At 38.5% G+C, this 24262-nt stretch overlaps 1 protein-coding gene across 1 annotated transcript in view; it reads right to left on the bottom strand.

Annotated features, from left to right (window-relative positions):
• ATG2 (autophagy 2) overlaps window positions 1-24262 on the bottom strand; it is a 33613-nt gene that overhangs the window by 6011 nt on the left and 3340 nt on the right. The window contains 22 exon segments of the mRNA XM_089152317.1: window positions 178-280; window positions 388-481; window positions 583-779; window positions 9799-10001; window positions 11704-11836; window positions 11948-12055; window positions 13195-13308; window positions 14233-14440; window positions 16730-16842; window positions 16945-17088; window positions 17091-17165; window positions 17167-17823; window positions 17825-18453; window positions 18456-18513; window positions 18515-18845; window positions 18847-18875; window positions 18877-19610; window positions 19613-19942; window positions 19945-20110; window positions 20223-20374; window positions 20530-20678; window positions 21256-22289. Of these exon segments, the coding sequence (XP_089008443.1) occupies window positions 409-481; window positions 583-779; window positions 9799-10001; window positions 11704-11836; window positions 11948-12055; window positions 13195-13308; window positions 14233-14440; window positions 16730-16842; window positions 16945-17088; window positions 17091-17165; window positions 17167-17823; window positions 17825-18453; window positions 18456-18513; window positions 18515-18845; window positions 18847-18875; window positions 18877-19610; window positions 19613-19942; window positions 19945-20110; window positions 20223-20374; window positions 20530-20678; window positions 21256-22289 (5637 nt within the window). The 3' untranslated portion in view covers window positions 178-280; window positions 388-408.

The raw sequence follows: 24262 nt of genomic DNA, 5'->3' as shown, positions 1-24262 counted from the left end.
TGAAGGCCAACCTTTGAGCAAGGGAAGCTTGCAAACGGGCCGAGGAAGTATGACAATGCAAAGACCAAGAAAGAATTAGAGGACGTTTCCCAGAGCTATTCTCACCAAAATCTTTTTTCAATAAACGAAGAGGGAAAAATAGAAGACGTTACATCACTGGGCCTTATCCAAACTTACATGTTACAGGGTGCGGGGACCAGCAACCAGCAAGTATTCTTTGGTGAGTTCCAACTGCTCTCAACCCCTGCATTGCACAGAAAACCTCCTTTTGCATTTGTAACTGAAATGGAGGACAAATATAGTGAAAATCTGAAAGAGTCGCAGCCTAAAGTGGCCAAGTGAACAGCTCTTCTCTATTTTGACAAATCATAGGCAAGCATATAATACCTTCTGGCAGCCACTGCACCATTAGCTGTGTTCTCGAGGTTGTGTGGGACCCAAGTATTTCTCAATAGATTCTTTTTTATGTTCAGGGTCAAGGCTGCAAAAGAGAACATAACTGTTAGCATTTCATTCTAAACATCCACTTGATAAGAAAATTGAGTTTATCAACCAATTAGTATCTGCAAAAAGAGGCGCCACCTATTTCTCACTCCAAGAAGGGCATAATGAACAGCACCAACAGCAGCAGTTGCAGGAGCTATAGCAGCAACAGGAGCTGCACAAACTGCATTGGCTAATGCTGATCCAGCACCAGCACCACGTTGATATGTTTTCAGGGGAGTTCCAACAAGAGCAGACGCCGTTTTCTCCAGGCCATCACTGAGGCTCTCATAAGCCTGTAAATCCAAATGACCAACAAAAGTATCGTTTAAGTTGTAATGATCAAATTCTTTTTCCACCAGATCTTTAATAGCTAGATGAATCCAATTTATGGGCAACAACTATGATAGATGGGGCTAGAAGTGCATGTGAAGCTCAATACAGATCCATCAGGTCTACCGAATGTGTGCCAACATTAAATAGAAGGATATAGATATTAGCTTGCACTCAGAATTGAAAATAAAGATATTAATGGAGATAACCCCTCCCCCACCTCACCGCCCCCTGGTTATAGAATTGAAAATAAAGATATTGTGGAGACAACCCCTCCCTCACCTCACCACCCCCAGGTTATCAGCCAAAAAAGAGTGAAACCCAAGAGCTCAATTAAAAATACCAGTTATAGGCTTACAGCTTAGGGAATTAATTAATATTGTGTACTTCAACGTAGAAAGTTAATTACTATTGTGTACTGCCAGATGGGCGTTCTTCATTTGTTTCAATTCAAACCCTTCAACTGTTTAGTTTTGAGTCGATTCCTCTGTAGCTGATCATTATACAACTAATATGCATTAAAAGATACAATTCCACGAATTGATGGGTATAAATTTGGACCTGACAACTCAAACCCACCTTGAGCCAGAACCTGGACTGGGTTTTCTTCCAACCCCTGAGAGTGGTTAGGGTTGATAAATGCAAGCCGCAACTTTACACCCAGATTTTATAGTGAATTTCCACTTTAGTCATTAGAGGGGTTCCCTTCATTCAACATTAACATGGTGCATTTTCCTTTATTTCTTTACCGCAAAGAAATCAGGGACTAACAAGGTTATTCTGGGACTATCAGAGCCAAACAAGGCCAACAGGGTCAATTCCAACGTGGCCCAGCCTAGCCTGATTACTGTCAATCAGGGTGGGCCTAGGCTGGGTAGAATCCGACATGGTTGGGAATCGGTTAAGATTTTTCAAACCTGAGTTAGGGTTAAGGTGGTCCTGGGCTCAGATAAAGGGTGCCAGGGTTGGACTATGGTTTTGAAAAACCCAGCCCAACCTGGCTCCCCCAATTCATGAATTAGAAGGTTCAATTCAAATATTACGACACCTATTTCAGATGGTTAAGGGTTTCAAACTGCAAGTGGTGTAGGATAGATTGAAGCAGCAGGCCCTACACTTGTAATCAGCATAGTTGTCAAGGCATTGCCTCAAGACAAGGCAATTCTTGCATGAACTGTTTATTATATTGTAAAAGGTGACCATACAGAATATTGGTGGATAACAAAAGGAAAAGGGAGGAGAGAAAATGGAGAAAAGCCAGCATGTGGAAACATAAAAAATATGCTAAGGTGCATGGCCAAAATCTAGTCTGGCCTTAATAACATGAGAACTAAAGTAATCCTCAGAATAAAGAATGAGTTCATGATGGAGTAAGAAAACTCATGAACAAAACTAATAGATGAAATATTGAGATGAAAGTTGAACACTGTTATGTCATGGCACATACGCTGTTCTAATGTATGATACCTTTTCAGCCAATGGCTCCTATCAGTCTGATTTAATAGAAAAATAATGAGCAAGAGAAGAAAAGCATGTAGGAGAAAAAAAAGAAGAGGCCCTAGAGCATTTCTGACTAAAACCCATTTTTACTCAATCCATCCATAAATTACAGATTGACTGGTTAAAGGAACTTGTTTAACCAGCGACAATTGCTGCCTCATGAAGTTTCATTCAACAAAACTCAGAAAGGGAATCTTCTATCTTATTGTAACCAAGGAAAAAATTTCGATCGATATGGTAATTTCGACCTTGAAAAAGGTCGAAAACTCCATGTTCGGTCGAAATTTCGAACGAAACTGGATACTCTTTATCTGACTCTTGAAAAGTCAATTTCGAGCCTCAAATGCACTCAAATTGATTTGGATTTTTGCATACTACCTATTTCAAGCATAATAAACACTATAGAACTACTAGTTTACTAAAAAACTACTGAAAATGTAACATCCATGTATCCAACATTCCAAGTGTATAGTACATGAATCAGAGAATAAGCGGGAATGTTATTACTTACAAGTTAGTGAGTTTCAAGTCTATTCTATTCAAGACACCATCACAGCAATATGGTGTCTCAACTCTCACATACATTCATTTGAAGCTTATACATGTACTATACAGATACATTTTTAGCAATATACATAATTTAGTAAATAATTTTTAATAACAGAAAAATAAAAAAATAGTAGGAAGAATCAAAAAATAATTTTGACACTACAAATTCATAGGTCAAGACTCTAAAGCAAACATCATAAATTTGGAAGCAATCCAACATGATTTAAGGCACAAATGAAACAAAAATAAAAAAATGAGGAAGTTGGTTACTCACCTTGCAAGATTTGAGAAAATGCCCAAATGGAGAAGCAAATCAAGTGTTTGAAGGAAATGAAATACTAGAAATTAGGTATAGAAGGGGATGAAAGCAAGAGAAATTAGCAAAAATTTCCAAAGGAGGTCGAAATGCGAGGGGCGATATCGCTCGGTAGGTCGAGATAGCGTCGATAGGTCGAAAAGTGGCTCGGTTTGGACACTTTATAAGCTGCGCAGGTAACATTTCGGCCCGATAAGGTATCGGGCCGATATTTCAACTCGTATATCGGTCGATACGAAACGATATGGATACTTTCTGTTCCTACTACTACATTTCGTTTCGAATTCAAAAAATGCAAACATATCGATCAATTTTTGTTCCATGATTGTAACATTGGTTTTCTGTTCTTTGTTCTCCTTTTTCCCTCAGCAGATTAAAACCTTGTTGTGTTGTTCTCAACCTAAGTTTGAGTTGATTTGTGAATTTTATACAGCAGCTGGTGCCAATCCCCAAACTCCCCAAAATCATTGCCAACATCAAGCCATTTCAAAGGATATTTTTGTAATTAGATGTTAATTTTATTTTATTGAAATCGGTCAATAATAGGAGTTAGGGCTATACTTAACGTTGTATATGACTGGGATTGTTTGTTTTCTTTGTCAAAAATATGCTAACCCCCCATCACCAGTATACAGATTAGGGTGGAATGCGTTGGAAATTTCCGAGTTTAGCAAGTTGTTCAGCTGACTGAGATATCTTCCAGCTTCCATCACATCATGATCCTCCTCCTCAACATAATTGTCTAAAAGGTCACATAAGGTGGGTTATTTGAAAGGAGAGTAAGCCACAAATAATGGGTAAACAAGATGAAATAAAGCCTAACAACAACAACAACAACAATAAGCCTTGTCCCAACTAAATGGGGTTGGCTACATGGATTCTTGCCCTCCAATCAGTTATGCTCGAGGTCATGCTAGATACAAGGCATAAGCTATACATATCCTTTATCACCACTTCTTTTAAGGTTATCTTAGGTCTACCCCTAACTCTTCTAGTTCCTTCAATATGGATTATATCACTTCTCCGTATAGGGGCATTTATAGGTCTCCGTTGAACATGGCCATGCCACCTCAAACGACTTTCTCGAAGCTTATCACTTATGGGAGCAACTCCCAAACCAACTCTAATATGATCATTTCTTATCTTATCCATCCTAGTTTTGCCACTCATCCATCTTAACATCCTCATTTCTGCTACACTAAGTTTATCTATATGATTCTTTTTAACAGCCCAACACTCTGCACCGTACATCATAACTGGTCGAACAACGGTCCTATAAAATTTTCCTTTAAGCTTTAATGGAATACTCCGACCACATAAGACCCCGGACGCACCTCTCCACTTCATCCACCCTATTTTAATTCTTTGGGAAACATCATCCTCTAAATCACCTCTTTTACTTATGATTAAACCTAGGTACCTAAAACAATCACTCTGAGGAATATCTTTATTGTCAAGAATCACCACCTCATCATCTGCCCGATCATGACTAAAGTTACAAACTAGATCTTCTGTCTTCGATCTACTAAGTTTTTAGCCTTTTGATTCCAAAGCTACTCTCCATGATTCTAATTTGGTATTAATCCCCACTTGGGTCTCATCAATCAACACAATATCATCCGTAAAAAGCATACACCAGGGGACCTCATCTTGAATGTCTTTGGTTAATTCATCCATTACCAATGCAAATAGATATGGGCTTAAAGTTGACCCTTGATGTAGCCCAACTGTTATCGGGAATTCATTACTTTGTCCCCCCACTGTTTTAACACTAGTCACTGAACCATCATACATATCCTTAACTATATCTACATATTTACTTGCATACACTTTTTTTATTTTTTAATTATTCTCTCCCACAATTTCATCTTATGGCTCATCAATTTAATGCCCCTATAGTTATTACAACTTTGAATATCTCCTTTATTTTTGTAAATTGGAACCACAACGCTTCTCCTCCATTCATCTAGCATTTTCCCTGTGCTCATAATCTTATTAAACAACATAGTCAACCAAACTAGTCCATGGGTTCCTAAGCTCTTCCATACTTCAGTTGGGATTTCATCAGGACCTTGTGTCTTGCCGAGTTTCATCCCTCCTTAAAGCTTCTTTTACTTCGGACATCGAAATTCTACATACATAAGTTCGGACATTGGTGCCTTGGTGAAAGGTGTAATCGTTTGAATCCTAAGTGCTTGAAGAATGCTCATTTAGTAAACTAAAGAAATAGGTTTCCCATCTTTTCTTAATGTCCTCCTCACAAACTAATACTTTACCATCTCCATTTTTAATACATCTAACATGGTCAAGATCTCTACTCATCCTATCCCTCATCTTAGCTATCTTATAAATAGATTTTTCCCCTTCCTTCGTGCCCAACTTATTGTATAACTCTTCATACTTATTTTCCCTTGCTTTTCCCGCAATTTTCTTAGCTTTATTTATATCCAACCTATACCTTTGAAGATCCTCAACATCCTTAGTTCTTTGCCATGTCTTAAAACTAGCTTTTTTACTCCCAATGGCAGCTTAAACCTCACTATCCCACCACCACGACTCTCTATAAGAATGGAGCTTTCCTTTTGATTCACCTAGGACATCTTTAGCCACCTTCTTAATACACACAGCCATCTCATTCCACATTGCATTGGTATCCCCTTTAAAATTCCATTTTCCTTGTTTGACTACTTCATTAACAAAGGATTTAGAGCACTCTCCTTTCAAATTCCACCATCTTATTCTAGGATAGTTTACCTTGGACCTTTTATGTGTTCTTGGGACTAAGCACATATCTAAGACCACAAGTCTATGTTGTGCAGTTATGCTTTCCCCCAGTATCACCTTGCAATCCTTGCACAACAATCTATCAGTCCTTCTAGTTAGGAAGAAATATATTTGGCTTCTATGCTGTCCACTTTTGAAGGTAATTAAATGCTCATCTCTCTTTTTGAAGTAAGTATTTACAATAGATAGATCAAAAGCAATAGCAAAATCTAAAATTGAAATCCCCTCCTCATTCCTTTTTCCAAAACCATATCCTCCATGTACACTCTCATATCCTCTTTGATCTTTTCCAATATGTCCATTTAAATCACCTCATATGATAATCTTTTCTCCTTGACGAATTCCTTACATTAATCCATCCATATTTTCCCAAAATAAAGCCCAAATTTAAGGAAATTAAGAGGGTACAATCCTAATTAGATATCTGACCAAAACAATAAACACCTAATAGAGAAAAATGATCTTTCCTAAAAAATAGAGCAACTCTAGGAATTGAAAGAGAAGGAAGTTAGGATTCAGAAAAAGTAAGCTAGGAATAAAAAAAAGAACCTATGAATCTGAGAAAGAAAAAAGGAATTGCATCCATCTCCATTGTGAACAAATCCAGGAGGATATTTCTTCTGAAACCATGCCCAAGAACCCAAAGCTGCCTCAGAACTTTCACGGCTTCAAAGGAAGAAAGAGCTGGAGAAACCAAACAGATAAAACCCATCTTCCACCCTATAATCTGAAAACAAAAGAACCATTTTCTACCCAAGGCCCAATCAATGGCGGAAATCCAGCTAGGGTCTTCAACTAGGTTCAACAAAAGCAGGTTCTTCAACAAAAATGAACTGACCCCGAACTTGGGTGATCTATCCATGACCAGGATGAAGCTTGGGTGAAACTAAGTGGAGGTCCGAACCGACTGATGTTGAAGAATCAGTGGATGAGTTGTGGTTAGGAGTGAAATGCCACTCGAACCCAGAGCTAGCTAGTTCTCCCCGAAATGCAATGAGGCGCAACAGTTGACTAGACATTTAGGGGTAAAGCACTGTTTTGGTGCAGGCCGCGAGAGCAATACCAAATCGAGACAAATTCGGAATACTAGATATGAACCCCCCTCCCCCAAAGAAAAGGGTCAAGGTCGGCTAGAGAGACAATGGGGGATAAGCTTCATCGTTGAGAGGGAAACAGCCCGGATCACCAGCTAAGGCCCCTAAATGACTTAGTGATAAAGGAGGTAGGGGTACAGAGACAACCAGGAGGTTTGCCTAGAAGCAGCTACCCTTGAAAGAGTGCATAATAGTTCACTGATCGAGTGCTCTTGCACCGAAGATGAACGGCACTAAGCAATCTGCCGAAGCTGTGGGATGTAAAAATGCATCGGTAGGGGAGCATTCAGCCTTAATGGGAAGCACCCGCGCTAGCAAGTGTGGACGAACCTTGCGGAGGAACCCTTAGATTTTCGGGGCATCAGATTCTCATCAATGTTTGCGTTACTCAAGACGACATTCTCATCACATTTCTAGCAACAAAAAATCAAGAGAAAAAGTGCAGCAAATCAGCTTCAACCCTCAAACGTCACAGCAGAAAGGGAATTTTGGATCATAATTGCAGACAAATATATGACATCTATAACTCTGGTTTCTTTACTAAGTCCTGATCAGGAAAAGGAACAATGCAGAAAGTCCTAAAATAAGAAAAGATGCATTCTTAGGCTGAACATCAACTCAGATTATTACACTGATTCCGCCTTTCAAGATGTTTCAGACAATGAGAACAAGAACCGCCACGATGAGAAGTAGCTGGAGGAACCATCCTAGAAGACACAAGAAGGAATTTCCCTGGTCAATGCTCTTCCAAAACGGCGCCTCAAGTCTACTCCTACAAACTCGAATATGATTTACAGTGAACCAGACGATACCAAGACTGTGGTAGATCCACCAGGAACCAAGTTACGAAAACGATGGCTGCTTGTCATCTTGATCGACTTTTAGAATCTGGACATGCAACTCATGAATGCAATGGGAAACAGAATCAACCTTCAAATCTGAAATCCTCCTTGATTTCAACTCATCAACAAACCCCAACTCAATCAATGATGGCAAACCAGCATGATACCAAGTTCTTCTTCAGTTGATGAATCAAATAAATATTTAATAGAGACATTTAAACACCGATGATGGAACTAGTACTATATGAAACCCAACAAAGCAAATCAAAACCAGAAAACTAAAAGCGTCTCTCAAACCAGCAAGTGGTTAGATACCTCGTAAACAATCCCAAGATCTGTAACCAGTACCGGGCAGAGAGAAGAAGAGAAAACAAATAGAATATAGAGTTGGATGATAGAATCTATATATTCTATCATTCCACCCAACATATATTTAAAAATCGAAACAGAATTATATAAGGAAGATGACACCTAACTTTTGTTCATTTAAACTTAAAAAAAAAACCGCTTAGACTAGGTGCTAATAAGTAAACATCTAAAGCAATAAGAGACCGCAATAAGGGGAACTCACGATTCCGCTTAACATGTTACATCATAATATCTCATATCGCTAACACTGTTGTATACTACATTGCATTGATATGGCTTCTATGTTTATTAGCATAAGATATATAGCTTTATGTAAAAAAACATCTACAATAAATGCCTAGGGCACTTAGGGGGGGTGCCTTATCACCTAGGTGACCTACCACCTTGGGTCTCCTACGTGCCTTGAAAACTATTTTCCTACATCTGTTTTCTCCCTCTTTCTGTTCATTCTATTTTCTTGTTGACTCTTTCTTTTTCTATCTTTTTCTTTCTTCCATTCGTTCTTATGCACACTGTTCTGACAATACTTTGGAGTTAACAAGAGAGAACTCGTATCTCTTGGACATATATGCGGATTAGATCACTATCCTAGGGTGATCCTGACCTTGGATCAAAATCTCCACCTCCTGTTTCCAGAAGTTATTCTACCTTATGAGATGTTGATTTGTCCTGTCATTGGATGCAAGTTTGAGGCCCTCGAGTTTACGAACTCAATTTCAAATTTTCAAAATTAGCTTCAGAGAGATCTCTTTTGAAGGCACACCTGTTCTACCAAGGATGCTTCATTTGATAGCTAGAGAATATACTCCTATTATACGGCCTCTCTAGCTCATTTGTTTACAGCTAATCCCAATTTATGAACAGCATCACACAAACAGTCTCTTTGTGGGGGGGGGGGGGGGGGGTTTGCAGTTTTTCTGCACAGCCTTAACCCAACAACTTTTTGCTGAAAGACTGTTTTGATGCCTTGACCTCAGGCTACAACTGTAGTCCCCTGTCAGTTGTGCCAACCCCCCCCCCCTTCTTCCCCAATTATAAAATGGGACCAAACTTACAAGGAAATTATGAAAGACAATAGCCCTATAATATGAGCTTCTTACCAAGTGAGGCCATAGCGACCCAACAGCAGGGTTTTGTGATCCTTGAAAAAAAAACACAAACACACCCCAAAGTGAAATTTTCATCTGGCTCTGAAGGACTGCAGGTTAAGAAATTAAGATCATAGATCACGTTTGACTTTCCTTACCCATAATTGTGCTGGGTAAAGAAAAATACTCACCTAACCGTCCTACACGCCTGCTGCCAACCCTAGATTGTCTACCTCCCTACATGGTTCCATGATTGTAGGAGTCGAGCTGCAGGGTGGGGGCTAAAAACAGGACTTGACCTGGGCACGAGGCATGGCACATTTACTACAATCCAGTTGTAGAGGCACTATAATGTATGCTCAAACACTGAAATCCATAACTGAAGCACTAATAGAAAAAACCAAGGAAATAAAGGAAGGTTTATGAACCATGAAGGCTACCTGTTGGATTCCTTGTTGGGCATCTTTAGGCTGATTAGATCTTATATTTGATCTAGGTCTACTTCTCATAGGCCAAGGAGCAGAAGGAGGAATACTTGTGAGAATATATTCCGTCTGAAGTAGGATGTCATGTGCTCCAGCAGCCAAATGTACTCCTAGTCCAACAGCTTCAAGTGAAATACTTCTCAGAAAAGCAATTGCACCTAGGAAAGAATGCTTGCATCAGCATTTACTTTTACTTTGGGTCAATAAAAGCAGCAGAAAAGTACGGAGATCAGCATATTTAATAAACTGAAGAAAATGGAGAACAGAAGAAGATATAAATATGTCACGCATTCATCCTATCCGCAATTTACAATTTACATCCTTGATTCATAACCTAGTTTTGAAGAACAATGATTTAGAAAAACATAATTAATAGACAGAAAGCGAGAACTGCATGAAGTAGCCATCCATCTGGCACTGAAACAAGTAAGGGTGTTCTCAAATTCTCATTAATCTTCTCTTTTGTTCTTCAGAGAAGAGACAAATTCTGTTGATTACATAACAAATGAATTAAATACCAGCTATACACATCTAGGTTATTCTTTCTTCTATAATCTTGTATGCTACTTTAACAATTTCTTTGATCATTTCATACAAGGAACATAATTCTAAACCTCAGTAGGTATAATGCAAATTAATAAAGGCATCGTGGCACTAAATGAAGTTCCTGTTCATGTCCAAGTATACAGACTCCTTCACCCTCTTTTCTAAATAAATATATCATACCTGGGGGTTGACTTTTTTATCCTTCTGAAATTTTATTAAACTATATTTATTGGATTCCAATAAGGGATATTTTCTTATTTACGAATAATATCTCAAGTAAATAAAATATCAAATAAAAAAACATTTACTTAAATGATATTCATCATCAATAAGTGCCAAAACCTGGTTCAAAGCGAATTAAACCAGTGCAAAGAATCCTACAGTAAGGTGGCAACCACCTAGGCCCCTATAAAGCAGCCTGGCACCCTAAGCAGCATCTTGGCAATGCCTTCACAACTCTGGGTCGCATATATTTGTCTCCTCCAGAAGCTGCAGTAGTGGGAACCTAGAAGCTGCAGTAGTGGGACGCTCTTTTTAGTTCATTTTGCAATATTTTTCTCCCTCTCTCTCCCTCCCTCCCATTATAAACTTGTCTCTTATTCTCGACATTAGACAGCACACAAGAGTTACTTCCTCCATCCCTCTTTTATTATATTATCTCCTAGACAAGATATTTCCAACTTTTTCTTCTCCCCTATAACCATCAACAGCCTTTCTCTCTCCTCAACAACGTCATTGATTTTCATTATGGCTAATATACAAAATAAGATGTTAGTCTCGAACATGATTTCTGTTTAGAAGGTCTACTTAGATGAAGAGTCTCACCTTGTGTTTCTAAATTAGCTTTTTTGTTTGTATAGTGATAAAGTTAAGCACTGAGAGATATTACAAATAGTTTAGAGCCATACCAGGAATTCCAATGATATCAAATATGCATGGGGAATCAAGGGTCTGGTTGTTACTTCTATAAAGTTGTAATAAACTGATTTAGGTAATTATTCACCCCAAAAATAAAAAGAAAAATTGACAGCACTTATTTAAATGTTAGTTATGGTTAAGGAAACTTCCAAGTAGTTTGACACTCAACCCTAGCTTTGCTTATGATGAATGAACCCCCCCCCCTTTTTTTTTCCTTTATTCTTTCTGTTACCTATATTTTTATTTAGTTCCAGCTGAGTCCCCTACCCATAGAATTCTAAATCACCTGCACAAATGAATTTTAAGTGATTTTGGAAGATTGAAGACTGCAGAAAGGTGGATAAGAGAGTAATATTTACACCCTCAATGTACATGCACAGTGAGTAATAATTGTACCTCTCTGCATTCCTTTGAGTAACCTGTGGTCCTTCTTGTAGTTCTTGACTGGCAAAGAAACCAACTTGGTAGCACCAGAACCAACAGCTAGCAATGACCGTACCGTAGGAATGCCTTTCAAAAATTTATGAATCTACACAGTAAAATACATATTTCATTATATTGAGACTGAACGGAGAAATAGCACTAAGGTGCTCATGGAATTTTCTGTATTATCAAAATCTAGATGGAATGCAAACAAAACCTGGTTTTGAGAAATATCTTCCAACCACTCTCCCACTATAGTTTCACAGACCCTGTTCCAACCATATACACCAACAGCATGTACATGCTTTAGATGTAGCTCAATACCCTGCATGTTTTGGTAAACTACCATCAGAATTCTTCACTCCATAATGCAAAATACCCATAAGCTTAACTCCCACTAATTACTGTTTTAGCAAGGGGAATGATTGAAAATATATATGTATAACACTGAAAGTTCCAATATGATAACCAGAAATACTTTTTGTGATGCGACAAAATAGTTTTTAAAACTACAAGCAGATTCCATAGTTGCATAATTGCTACAAAGCATCTCCCATGTAAAGCCCGAGGGGGGTTGGGGAGGGCGTACCCAGTGCCTGAGGGCCCTGCCATAGTGGGATCTAGGAATCGACATAATGTATGCAAAATTGGATTTAGGTTGACAACGCAAAACAGAAGCAACAAAATATACGACACTGGCAGAGATTTAACTGAGACATGAAGTATAGATACAACTATTAAAACATCCATTAGTGAGGCAGCAAAACAATGAAAAGAAAAACAAAATTAGAGCACCATCAGAAGCTCTACTGATGATGACACAAAAAATTCATACTGGTATTTCCATAAAGCTCAATTCCACCAACAAGTTTTGCATTGCTAGTGCCAATTCTGGGGAGACAATGGTTGGTGTGACAGGTTGGCAGCCAGCATCGTAAAAAGCCAAAGCCAAACTATTTGGTATGGATCCTGAAGTTCAAAAATAAGAAATTAAACATATTCAAGATAATACATGAGTGGCTCAAATGGGTGATACGTTGGAGGAGAATTGTCTAGGAGTGGCTAGAACATGTGCTATTCACAGAATATGCATTACATGCCAAATTTACTAAATACTAGGGATAAATATAAGGAAAGATCAAGTAAATCTCCATTATAAGCATGAACACTGCAACCCAAAAGTTAACATGATCCCAATTTCACTATATACAAAAGAAGAATTCAGCTCCTTAAAAGAACACGACAATTAAAGGTCAATACCTCTTAGTTATCCAAATTTTTTTCTAGAAATCATAACCAGCATCAACTCTTAAATAGTTGGAGCTTTAGCAGTACTAGTATCCAAATTTATATACCATTGAAACTAACACCAGATTGCTAAAGCATAAAAGTATATCAATGTCACTGTTCCATATAACAGATAATTATATTTTCTAAAAGTTATGGAAGGAATTAATACCATACCTTCCACGGAACCAGATTAACAAGTTCTACGTATCTCCCACTTCGTAATGCTGCTAGATCAACTCGGCAGGGACTATAGTCTACCCGAACAAGAACCGGCAATATGTCAAATTTCTGGGAAGAAACAAAGAACAAATTAAGGCAAGATTCACCAAAAACAAATCATTATATTAAGTGCAAGAGTTAAGCTGCATAAATGTTGTTACCCCGCTCCACTCTTAGTCCATTACATCATAAAAACTCATGTACTTTGTAAAAAATGATCCCAACATGCAGTCTTAACAATCATGACAGTTCTACCCCCCCCCCCCCCAAAAAAAAAATATCATGACAGTTCACGATTGTTAGAGAGTTAATAACATACTAGAAAATAGTAAGGTTTGATTAATAGGGGCAACAAGGGAAATTAGGGTAGGTAAAATCCCAATGATACATTGGAGTCCATATTAGACTGAATCGTGGGTATTTGTTTCCTTTTTTGTAGCTGTGATTTTTCTATTATAAAGACTGAAAACTCTTGAGGGTTCTCACATCGAGAGTGGAGACTTCCAAAGCTTTTTCTCTCATCCTTCTCATTCTTGACTCCTTCGTCTCCTTTTTTCTATTCGATTCAGGACGACATTTGACGATGTTGATCCTTGAATAAATATATTGGAGAAAATAAGTCATGCTCCTACTTATCACCGCACTAGTAGATATCATGGTTTACCGCTGAATTAAACAAACTTTGTGAATGACAGAGCAAAACTGGCAAGTTTAATGCAGTAATGCGATGAATAAGCTCAACCAATTGAAATAGCAAGAAAAGGGCAAAAGGCCAACAATCACAATAACCGTTTGGATATTTGAAGAAGGGGATAATACAATCCTAAACTGTAAGTTTGTAACTCAAATAATGACACTAATGTGAGGAATGGATATTGGAACTCCAAATATAGACAAAAAATAATAGTCATAATACCAATGATTCAATATTCTCAAGCAACAGGAGCAAACAATTAGTACACTGTACAATGAAAAAGAAACATATAAAACCACCTGGAAATAAGGAAGCAATGCCTCTTCTACGATAGCACTCCCTCCAAACTGACTGGTCTTCTCTGGAGGCATTTTTGACTCATCAAAATCCTGAGCCACATTTGGAGACTGGTCTGTTGATGATCCTTTACCCCCAAAGAAGTTGATTAGAAAATCAAGTTGATCTTGATGAAGATGCACTAGCATAGGAAGGAATGCGATGGTTAACCTGGATCCAAAAACCAAAAGATAGCCATGCTTGAGAAACTTATAATCAGTTCACTGTCTACTGGACAACGAGGTTGGAATCTATATTGTACATCCAAAACTATTGTCATGGTTTTCAAAACCCTCTGGCAGTGTAGTAGGCACAAGAAAAGAACACAATGTGCAGATCAACCCAGTTCAACAAAGTGCCAAATAAATGCAGGTTACTCGTGTTGTTATAAGCTCCTCCATCTGCTTAAAAGGAACACCTCAACACACATAACACTCAAGTAACTCACTAGTTTCAGTATTAATATAAGCATGGAAATCCAAATATGCACCAGTTTGTTCAGTTTCTTTTTTTATTCAACTCCTCCAACAAACATAACACCATATACTATTACCTGTCCACTTTTTACCTCAAAAGAAACTGAAGTTAAAACCATAGAGAGAATGGGAAAAAGGAAACAATACTTATGGTTGGATAGCTGACTGAACAGATAACAGTATAAAAGCAAGATTTATCCGCCGTCAACAAATCAAAGTTCAAGCATACTATACATAGTTGAAAGGGAGCAATGTTGACACCCAACAGCTTCGGTCAGTGATATGAATCCTGTTATTCATGAGGTTTGAGAACTCAACTTCTCAACCCACATTGGTCAGCCAAAACACCTGCACTCTTTTCGGGTTGAATTGAAGCCCTTTTCGGCGGGAAGCATAAGAATATATGATTACCATAAATTTACCGAGATACTTGAGACATCAACTCATGTCCCATCTCATCTAAGAATCCCAAAAGAACAAGATATTACTGAGTTCTCACCTCAGCAAATTCTCGATCTACGTATTCATGTAAGAGTGCAAGTTTGGCCCTAGTGGCCCTGACCTACCCCGGCCCCTAGAGCCCCAACTTAGGCCAGGGCTCAAGATTTTGGCCTTGAGGGCAAGCCTAGAATGAGTGTTTGTCCTACCCAACCCGTGCCTAATATTTTGGCACTAATCCTAACCATGATTTTGGCCTGAGTTTAGCCCTCATCCCAGCCCTAATTCTAATCCAGGATCTAACACTAATATTAACCTTGATCCAAGCCCTAAGTTTGACTGTAAGTCATTTCAAATACAGTCATTTCAATCCCATGGCTCCACTTCTTTTTTATATCATATTTTTGGTTGTCACATAGTAAAAATAAATGATTTATTGTCTTTTTATTTTAATATGTTACTATGAAAGGAAAAAAATAAGTCAATAGCTACATCCTACATTTTTTTATTAATAAAAAAAATTTATTGGCTCACTAGGTCATATGGTACTCTATTATTGTTGTAAATGGAATCTGAAATCCAATTACACTAGCACATTAAGGCCAAAAGTTGAAGGTCATAAATCATTACTCTTAATTTAGGGCCTTCTAGGATCAAAATTCCAATTAAAATGCTTCAGGTGTTTTAATGATGCAAAACACAAAACAAGTTCAATTCAAAATAGCCATTATTGTAAACAAGAATCCAAAACCAATTCAAGCCATTCTTTCAAGCCATTCTTGCACAAAAGATTATCTTTCATACGCCAACTACCCCAATCAGGAACATTTAACTATCTAAGCAAAAGATTTGAAGTAGAGGCTTTCAAGAGAAAACCTACAAAGTTAAGATCCGAATATTGATTTTTATATGACATAATGCATTGAAAAATGTATTTAACCATATTAGTTATTGATAAGGGATGATGCCTCCAAGGTTCCAATGATGCAAAGTATTTATTATATCGTTTTTATAAAAGGACAAATCAAATGGACCCCAAAAAAAAAACTCACAAAGAGATTGAGAAAGGGATCATGGCCAAAATGGTATTTTGTTTTAGGGTTAATGTTATTTACGTTTGTATTTTCTTCTACGGTCAAACAATTGACTTTTTATGTTACATTTGCCAGGGCTAGGGATAGGGACAGGGCAACCTGTCCCGACCTGGCCTAATCAAAGAATATCAGGCAGGTTTGGGCTTGCTTGGCTCGTCTGGGTTCAGGCACAAAGACAAGAATTTTAGGCCTTGAGTCAAGGCCGAGGCTGGAATGGGCTTTTAGCTAAGAGCATTTGGGGCTGGATTGGGTTTTAAAAAGCCAGGCCAGCCTGTCCCTGTTGCAGCCCCATATTCATGTTTTTATCATTACTTAAAACCCGAAACCGCTGGTAAATGCCTAAAAAATTGCACTTTACAGATGAAATTTTAAATGAAATATATCCAGCATCAAAGAGGTTCAAAGCTAAGTTGAGAGCAGAGAATAAACGATAAATCAAAATCTGAACATACCGGTACTCCTCAAGAGGAGTAGAAGGATCTGGTCTGACAGATTCCAAATCCAACCTGAAAGCTTTGGCAGAGGACTCTCTAGGGTGATCCTTTGAATGATAATCTCCTAAAACCTTCAAAATTAAAAGGATAAGCATTATTCAAATGTCTGAATCCTATAAATGAGAATGTCAGTATAAATTAAACTTTAAGCATAAAATGTCATAGAGTTATACCAACTTCCAGGGTGCTCTCTTGCTGCTATCGAAAAGATGAAAATCCTGAACTGAAAGAGAAAGTTTTGACATGCATATTTCACCATCAGGAAACATATCATACCGAAGATCCATCTTACATAATTCAAGCTCTAAACAAACAAGTAGCATCTCTCGCCACTTGTATTCATGGTGCTTGTGGTAAGCGATGCACTCCTCCCCGAATCATCCCGATCGGTCCCAAAGATACATTCGCCACCTCATGCCAATATTCTTGAGAAGTACTCTTCCCTTTGCCTTGGAGATTCTACCAGAACTTGTAGATGGAACCTCACTTTCTAAGAACTGAAATTCTTCAGGATGGTCACCTACATCTGAAATATGGTTTTCTAAAATTATCAATGAGGTATCCTGATACCATCCACTACTTCCATTTCCACCTTGGGCCACACTGCTTGATTTGTATCCAGCATTCTGAGGCAAGGACTGGTTGCTTGCAGATAACTCTGATGGAGGGCATGATTCGGATAAGTAATAGCCTTCTCTAAATTCTGGAAAACCCTCACCATGTAGGGATGATGCATGAGGGCTTCCCACCCCCCGTCCTGACATTGATTCATTAAAGGATAAACTATGTGAAAAAGCTCCAGCATGACACATATGTAAATCATCTCCAAGCAGCGCTCCATCAAGGGAAAAACAGAATTGGGATCCACAGGTATTACATGTGCTTGAACTGATCTTGTCAAGATGAAATGCATCCTCACATATCTCATCCATCAGACCCACCACAGAACCACAGTTTGAGTCTAGACTTGAAGCATGGTTTCGAGGAGGTGATGAGGCAGCACTGCCTTCAAAGATTATTGTCTCAGAAATCAAATCATCCCTATCAAGTGCCTCGCTGAACATTATTCCACCTAGATCGCAAATGCACAACCGATTCCTCCACATCGGGTGCAAAAAGCTGCTGCAGTTGAGCAACCAAATGAAGAAGACCAGATGTTGTATCATGGCAAGTCTCCAAGTTAATATGAGATTCAGAACATTCTACTTCCCATAAGAGGCCATTCTTACAGTTTGTTCTCAACATTGCTTCTACAAGTGCCTCCCTAGCCACTTTAACATAACCCATCTTGCGAAGATGTTCCACACTGTAGGTACTTTTAGCATTCTTGGATCCAGATAATGCACAAAGAAGAAGCCCTAGATCTTGCACCCTTATTTTGTAATCACTGTCTATAGAATTTGACGTAGTTTGATTAGAAATATTCAATGAAGCAGCAGCCAACAGACATGCCACATACAGTTCTCCTGACTCTTCACCGGTCACCAAATTTTTTATGTAGGGCTCGTAACTCAAAGCAGCGTCCACCAAGTTAAAGGCAAAAGTCACTTGATAAGGTGAATCATCCACAACTGATTCCTTGAGTTCTTGCTCTGTGTCATCAGAAGGTAAGCTGAAAAAGTAGGTTATTGAATTCAACCAATCCAAACGACCACCTGGTGCAACTATTGTACCGCTTCGATGGTTATAGACGTAATACATTGGAAACTCGGGGGTCCCGAGAAGTGCACAACAATAGATGCAAGCAGAACCAACAGATAATACATTGGCACCTTCACCATCACCACGGCCAATTGTAGAGTTGCTACAAGAGATTAGCAGAAGCTCCTTAGATGGAGCTCCTGTGATTGAACCCCAAAGTCCACCTTCACCATGGCCCAACCAAAAAAATTTAGCATCACTAATCCCTCCAATATTTGCAACAGATAATAACTCAAACTTCTGTACTTTCAACTTCAAACTATCCCAGGAGCCTGGAAGTTCCGTCTGCAAGGAAGATTTTATATCCTCCACCTTATCCACATCAATCAAGTATTTTGACGATTCACATTCAGCAAGGATCGACAATTGTTCTCGCTTCTCTCCTTGGATTGTCACATGGAGCAAAGACTGTTATCACTAGCCATGAATGTTAAACCATCTAAAATCTGACTAAGAAGGCAATGTATATCCTTATACTGAGAATTGTTAAGGTGGATTGAAACAGAAGTAAGATGGAAATGCAGGAAAAATGCAGAGCTCAAAATCATCTCTTGTCGTGTATGAGAATGTGTATTCTCCACATCCTTCAAAGTGGTTACAGATGCAAATTCAGAACCATAATCCATCACCTTATTTCGACTCATTGAACACTGGGCAGTAGCTAAGGACTGACCCTTCTTCGCCATCCAAGGACCAGTAACAGGACCCTCCTGCCAAGACATAGTAACGCCATGATAACGACCTCTCCTGCTAATTACTGAGAAAAACTTATGGGCAGAGAAAGCATGCTTCTGGATAAGTGAGTCATTGCCAATAGGAACTTTACAAGAATTAATTAAATAAAGAAAAATATTCCCAAAGTCCAAATGGATGGAACCAGAAGCCCCAGACGAATCTGCCTTTTGACTGCCATCTTGAATTTTTTCCTTTGTCACTGGTGTACAGAAGTCAATTGCAATAAATTGATCCCAGGAAGTATAGCATCCGAAATCCCGACTGCATTTAAAAGGGAAGCATAGAAGAATCCTTGCTTTTGGGATCAATATACTTCCCTGCAGATTTCCTTTCTGAGGCAGCGTTGTAACATAGGTTGAAGTACTTTCTTTCATGCCTCCATGACATGAAGAGTCATGCTCCGACTGCATTCCTTTGCCCCAAAACATTTGTCTACATTATTGGTTTCAGAAGAAGATCCAGCTCGATCCAACAGACTAAAAATCATATTAACCAAATTAAAGTTCACCCAGAAGATGAACGGGGGAAGCTCCATAGATAAATGCACTGAACCCTTCTGGCCATCATTTGAGTTAGTTGAACTTGATGTGAAATGGAAATGATTGACACTTGAAGTTCTTAGCAACTTAACTCTGACTAAATCATCCTTAAGGATGGTTCGAGAATTTATTCCACTCATTCTACTAGCCACTCTTTGTGCAACAAGATCATTAGCAGGCAGATGAAATGGGGGAGAGCACCTTGAACTTCTTCCTGAAGATGCTGTATCAATAGAATCTCTTTGTTGCTGCTGTTCTCAGCATCAGCAAGGCCACAACCCACAGCCTCCCCCCCTCGATTGAAGCAATCATCAAGCTCAATATGCTTCACGGTTGCTTCGAACTTTGATTCTTGAGGAGAATTCTGTTATTTTTAAAAGAATAAAGTCAGCCTAAAGAAAATTGCAATTATTACCTGCAACTATTATTTAATAAGGAAAAGTGGATAGATAAATTCTTGTGAGCACAACAATTACCTGCAAAATGAGAACTGCATCTCCACATTTTGCATTTAGATAGTGTAAACTTTTGTCATCACATTCATGCTTTTGCTCTTCATCATGAAAGGAAAGTACAAGAGAAATCCCTTTAACAGTTGCCTTTAGGTTTGTCTCGACATGCTTCTGATCTGCACATGTATATGATAACAAAATAGATAAAGAAATAAATACACATGGGTTACCCCAGAACAGTAATCAAGTGTCACATGTTAAGAACACAGGGACCTCAGGACATAAGATGACAGTGTAGATACTGATATTAGAATGTTGATCAAGAACATACCAGTGGGAATTTGCAATGATCCAGAAGCAAGACTGGATGCAGCAGTTATTGCGCTCAAAACAGAACATGTCAAGTTCCATATACCACTGTTGGCCAATGCTGACTGAGAATTCCTCATTCCATCAAAGCATTCAAAAAATTGATCTATGCTGCAAATAACAGAAAGGCATAATAACTGCTGTTAATAAGTCCTGATTGAGGTTATGCTAAACCCAGATATTGGAAAGGAAGAGAAAGGAACCTAGAAATACGCAGGAAACAATTCAGACTATAAACCAACCAATTGATTCCCTTTTCAAGTTGGTGAAGTTCCACATCAAAGAATACTTGAGGGTAAGAAGTACACCCAAGTAAAAGCTGAATCAACCGATGCATAATCTCATCAAAGATCGATAAAATTTTGTGATTGCTATTTAGTATCGACAAAAGGTCTGAAAAACTATCTAGAAGGTTGGAATTTAGATATTTGAATCCTGTCAAAGTGAGGAACCATGGCACACATGTTTGGAACAGATTCCATGTTGAGAGATTTTAAAAAAACTTGCTAACCAAAACTGGAACAGACAGAAATATGTAGTTGCTTATGCAACAAGTGGCATCATCAGAAGCTAAAACACAGTGATAGGTTGCAAGTGCAGATGAGCTTGAAAGTGTAAACAAAGCACATGATTGATGATGATTGGTGGAAAAGGATTGAGTGATTAAAAGCACAGAAAGTAAACAAACCTTGCCCCATAATCTATTTCTGCTCCTGAGCTCTCTCCCTGGTCTTTGCGGGTGGACAATGGCACCCAATCTGATATAACTTTTGACCCTGGAAGCAAAGCCTCACCTGCTGTTTCTTGGCTTGTTACATAGAAACTTCCATTGTTAAGCATCGGCTTGTCGGTAGCTACCGCAGCAGACATCAAAGAAGTGGAAGTCATGTCTTTAGCCAAAATTTTTGTCTCACTCCTGCCATCTCTTCCCAAATTCTTGAGAGACTCCCATAAACAAATTAGCCATTTAATGGTACTAGGCTGAAATCTCAACTCCAACGGTTCCACAGAAACATCAGCGTCCAGTTTCCTAATATCCAAAGATCCATTCTTCCAAGGTATACTCAGCTTCAGGGTCCCAGAGAATCCACCACTTTCCCCCGTCAATATTGGAGTTCTAAAATTGGAAGGACAGCCTCCTGGAGCACTTGGGATCTGTATCTGAGTATCAGTATCATCCGAGTGAAGAAGCTCAACTACAGCTCCCTTAAACTTTATGAAGTTTGTTATTCTAGTCATCCCAAGAAAGCTCTCAGCTTCTATGTCAGAATTTACTGTAGCATCTTTATCAACACAAGTTCCACATTCTATTTCTATAACCCGAAGCACTAATGTTTTCTGAGATATTGCACTCATTTCACCCTTTGAGCATGGCTCAAATGCAACAATCAGTTTTTTAATTTTTAGGTTGAAGCTTGTAAGCAACCACTGCACCAATTTGGCGATGGTCTTCACACCTTCATGTACATCAAGGGAACCAGATGTGGAGGCATTGTTGACCATTTCATGTTCAAGGCTTTCCAAACCATGATTCCCAGACTGCTTGCAATCTTGACTGCCCAAATTTGTTTCAGTTCCATCTTGACAACTGTCTTCCACGACTGGACCAAGGACAAGCTCAAGTTCATCCACTTCAATTTGACAACTTTCTCCCTTCCAAGGACCTTTAACCAGCATGGAACCAATTGATCCTTCTTTCACAATGACTGGTGATGCACTCAACTGAAAACAAAGACATACATATAAGAAGCCCAAAAAGAAGAAAGACAGGTATTTATTACAAATAGCCCAGTGGGAGTGAAAAGAAAGATGCACAGTTACAACAAACAGTTAACTACAAACACTAACAAGTGGAATAAGCATGAATAAGTATAGCCTTCACTCTTCAGATAATTCAGTAATAATAGGGTCATCTTAGAGTCGTCACAACAAAGCAACAATTCTCAAGGATAATAATCATGATAATAAGTTCTAAATTATTTAAATGAACTTGGTACAAAGAGAAGTCTGGAAATCCTAGGGTACCCAACTAGCAGACCAGAAGGCATTCTAGCTGTACTATCAATGATAGAACTAGCGATTTGGACTACATAACTGTTGGAGAGACTAATTCAAAACTAAACAAAGTATTAGTTGGGGCTTTAGTCAAGAAGATCAAGTTTTTTATCTTCATGTTGAGAAAGCACTCATCAATTATCATTATTTCAAAATATACTTATTGGCCTGCACAAGAAAGGGAAGAAAGAAAAAAATACACTTTCTACGTATGTAGTACACAAAGCAGCAGTTTTTATCAGCTGCAGTTCATAACTGTGGATGTGGAACCAAGAGCAAGATAGTTTTGTAGCTTTATTTATTGGATATTTACAAAATCCCCATTAAGAGGCCCAAACTTTGTTTTTATGTTTTCACATGAGAATCTTCTCTCTTATTCCTAAGCAAGCCTCCAATAAAGCTTAGTTGAACCATGAATATGACGCCAAATAAAGACCAATTCAATATCACCCTTCAACACAATATTTGAATCTTCAAGACAAAAAGGTACTGGATTCTCTTTCAGATAGGCCCTGAATGGAAGAAGGAAAGCTCCTAATCTATTTAGAAGCCATAAATATCCAAACCATGTTTGCACACTTTGCTGTTGATGCAATCCTAGTGGGATACTTAATGTGTTGGCTACAGCACTACACGAGTCAATACACACAAGTTCGGCACCAATCAAGATTTCCCAAGCAATTCCAAGAAATCTTGTTCTAAAGGCTCATTGTTTGTACATGAGAGGCTTGCACAACTAGAACACAGAAGCTAGCCCTCCTCATTTGACTGCCAAGAAGCTATGCAATGGCAAAGCCACCAGAAACTCCAGGGTTGAAACAATAATGTCAGCATTCACAAATGTGAACACCTACAAATTCCAAAATGAGATCCAGTTGCAGAATTTAAAATAAAAAAGATGAAAAAATGATACCAGGAGTCAAGCATATGCTTCAATCCTAGTAGTTTTTTAATACTTTATTGTTGGGTAGCATTTTACCCTTCTCTATCAATTTATGGTGGATTCTCGATTTTCTTTTCCAATGCTCAAAGCTTGACTTAAGAACTCATATATTCCTCCTTTAAAGGGTTACCATTTTGCTGAAATCTGCAGAGATATATTGAGCACTTCTCCCATTTCCTGCAATTGGCACCTTATTAACTGGATTGAGTAAAACGCAGTAATCCTCCCTTGCCATTCCAGGCGGTGTTTGTGGGTTCTGATGGCCAGATTTATGCAACTCTTGAGCAGGGAGGGGGGAAAAACTTTGATTTGTGATTTTACAATGAAAGACAAAGTTAACTAATAGATCCACTCTAGAACTAATTATATTGTTTCATCAACCATGGAGTAGGGAAAGATTGCATCCGACATCGATAAGGCCTTCCGGTGCAACATATTTTCTGCTTTTGGTGATAATTTGAAGGAAAATGAGGTTGAAACAAACTTAAGAATTCCGCATTCAGGGGTGAAATGGATCATACAGAATCAACTGGAATGGTTTATACTGTTTGTCATGCTGGTGAATAGAGATGAAAGGGCTACAGTTGTGGGGGAACATCAATATGCTTGACACCAGGTAAATCAAGGTAACTGAAGCAGTCTCAATGATCATGGGTATTTTTGCCATTCAATGTACAGAATCAGGTGGAAAGGTTTA

The sequence above is a fragment of the Hakea prostrata genome, chromosome 4 (assembly GCF_041222555.1).
Source record: "Hakea prostrata isolate BN-2017 chromosome 4, UWA_Hpros_2, whole genome shotgun sequence".
Lineage (NCBI taxonomy): Eukaryota > Viridiplantae > Streptophyta > Magnoliopsida > Proteales > Proteaceae > Hakea > Hakea prostrata.
This window is presented reverse-complemented; position numbering and strand designations above follow the sequence as displayed.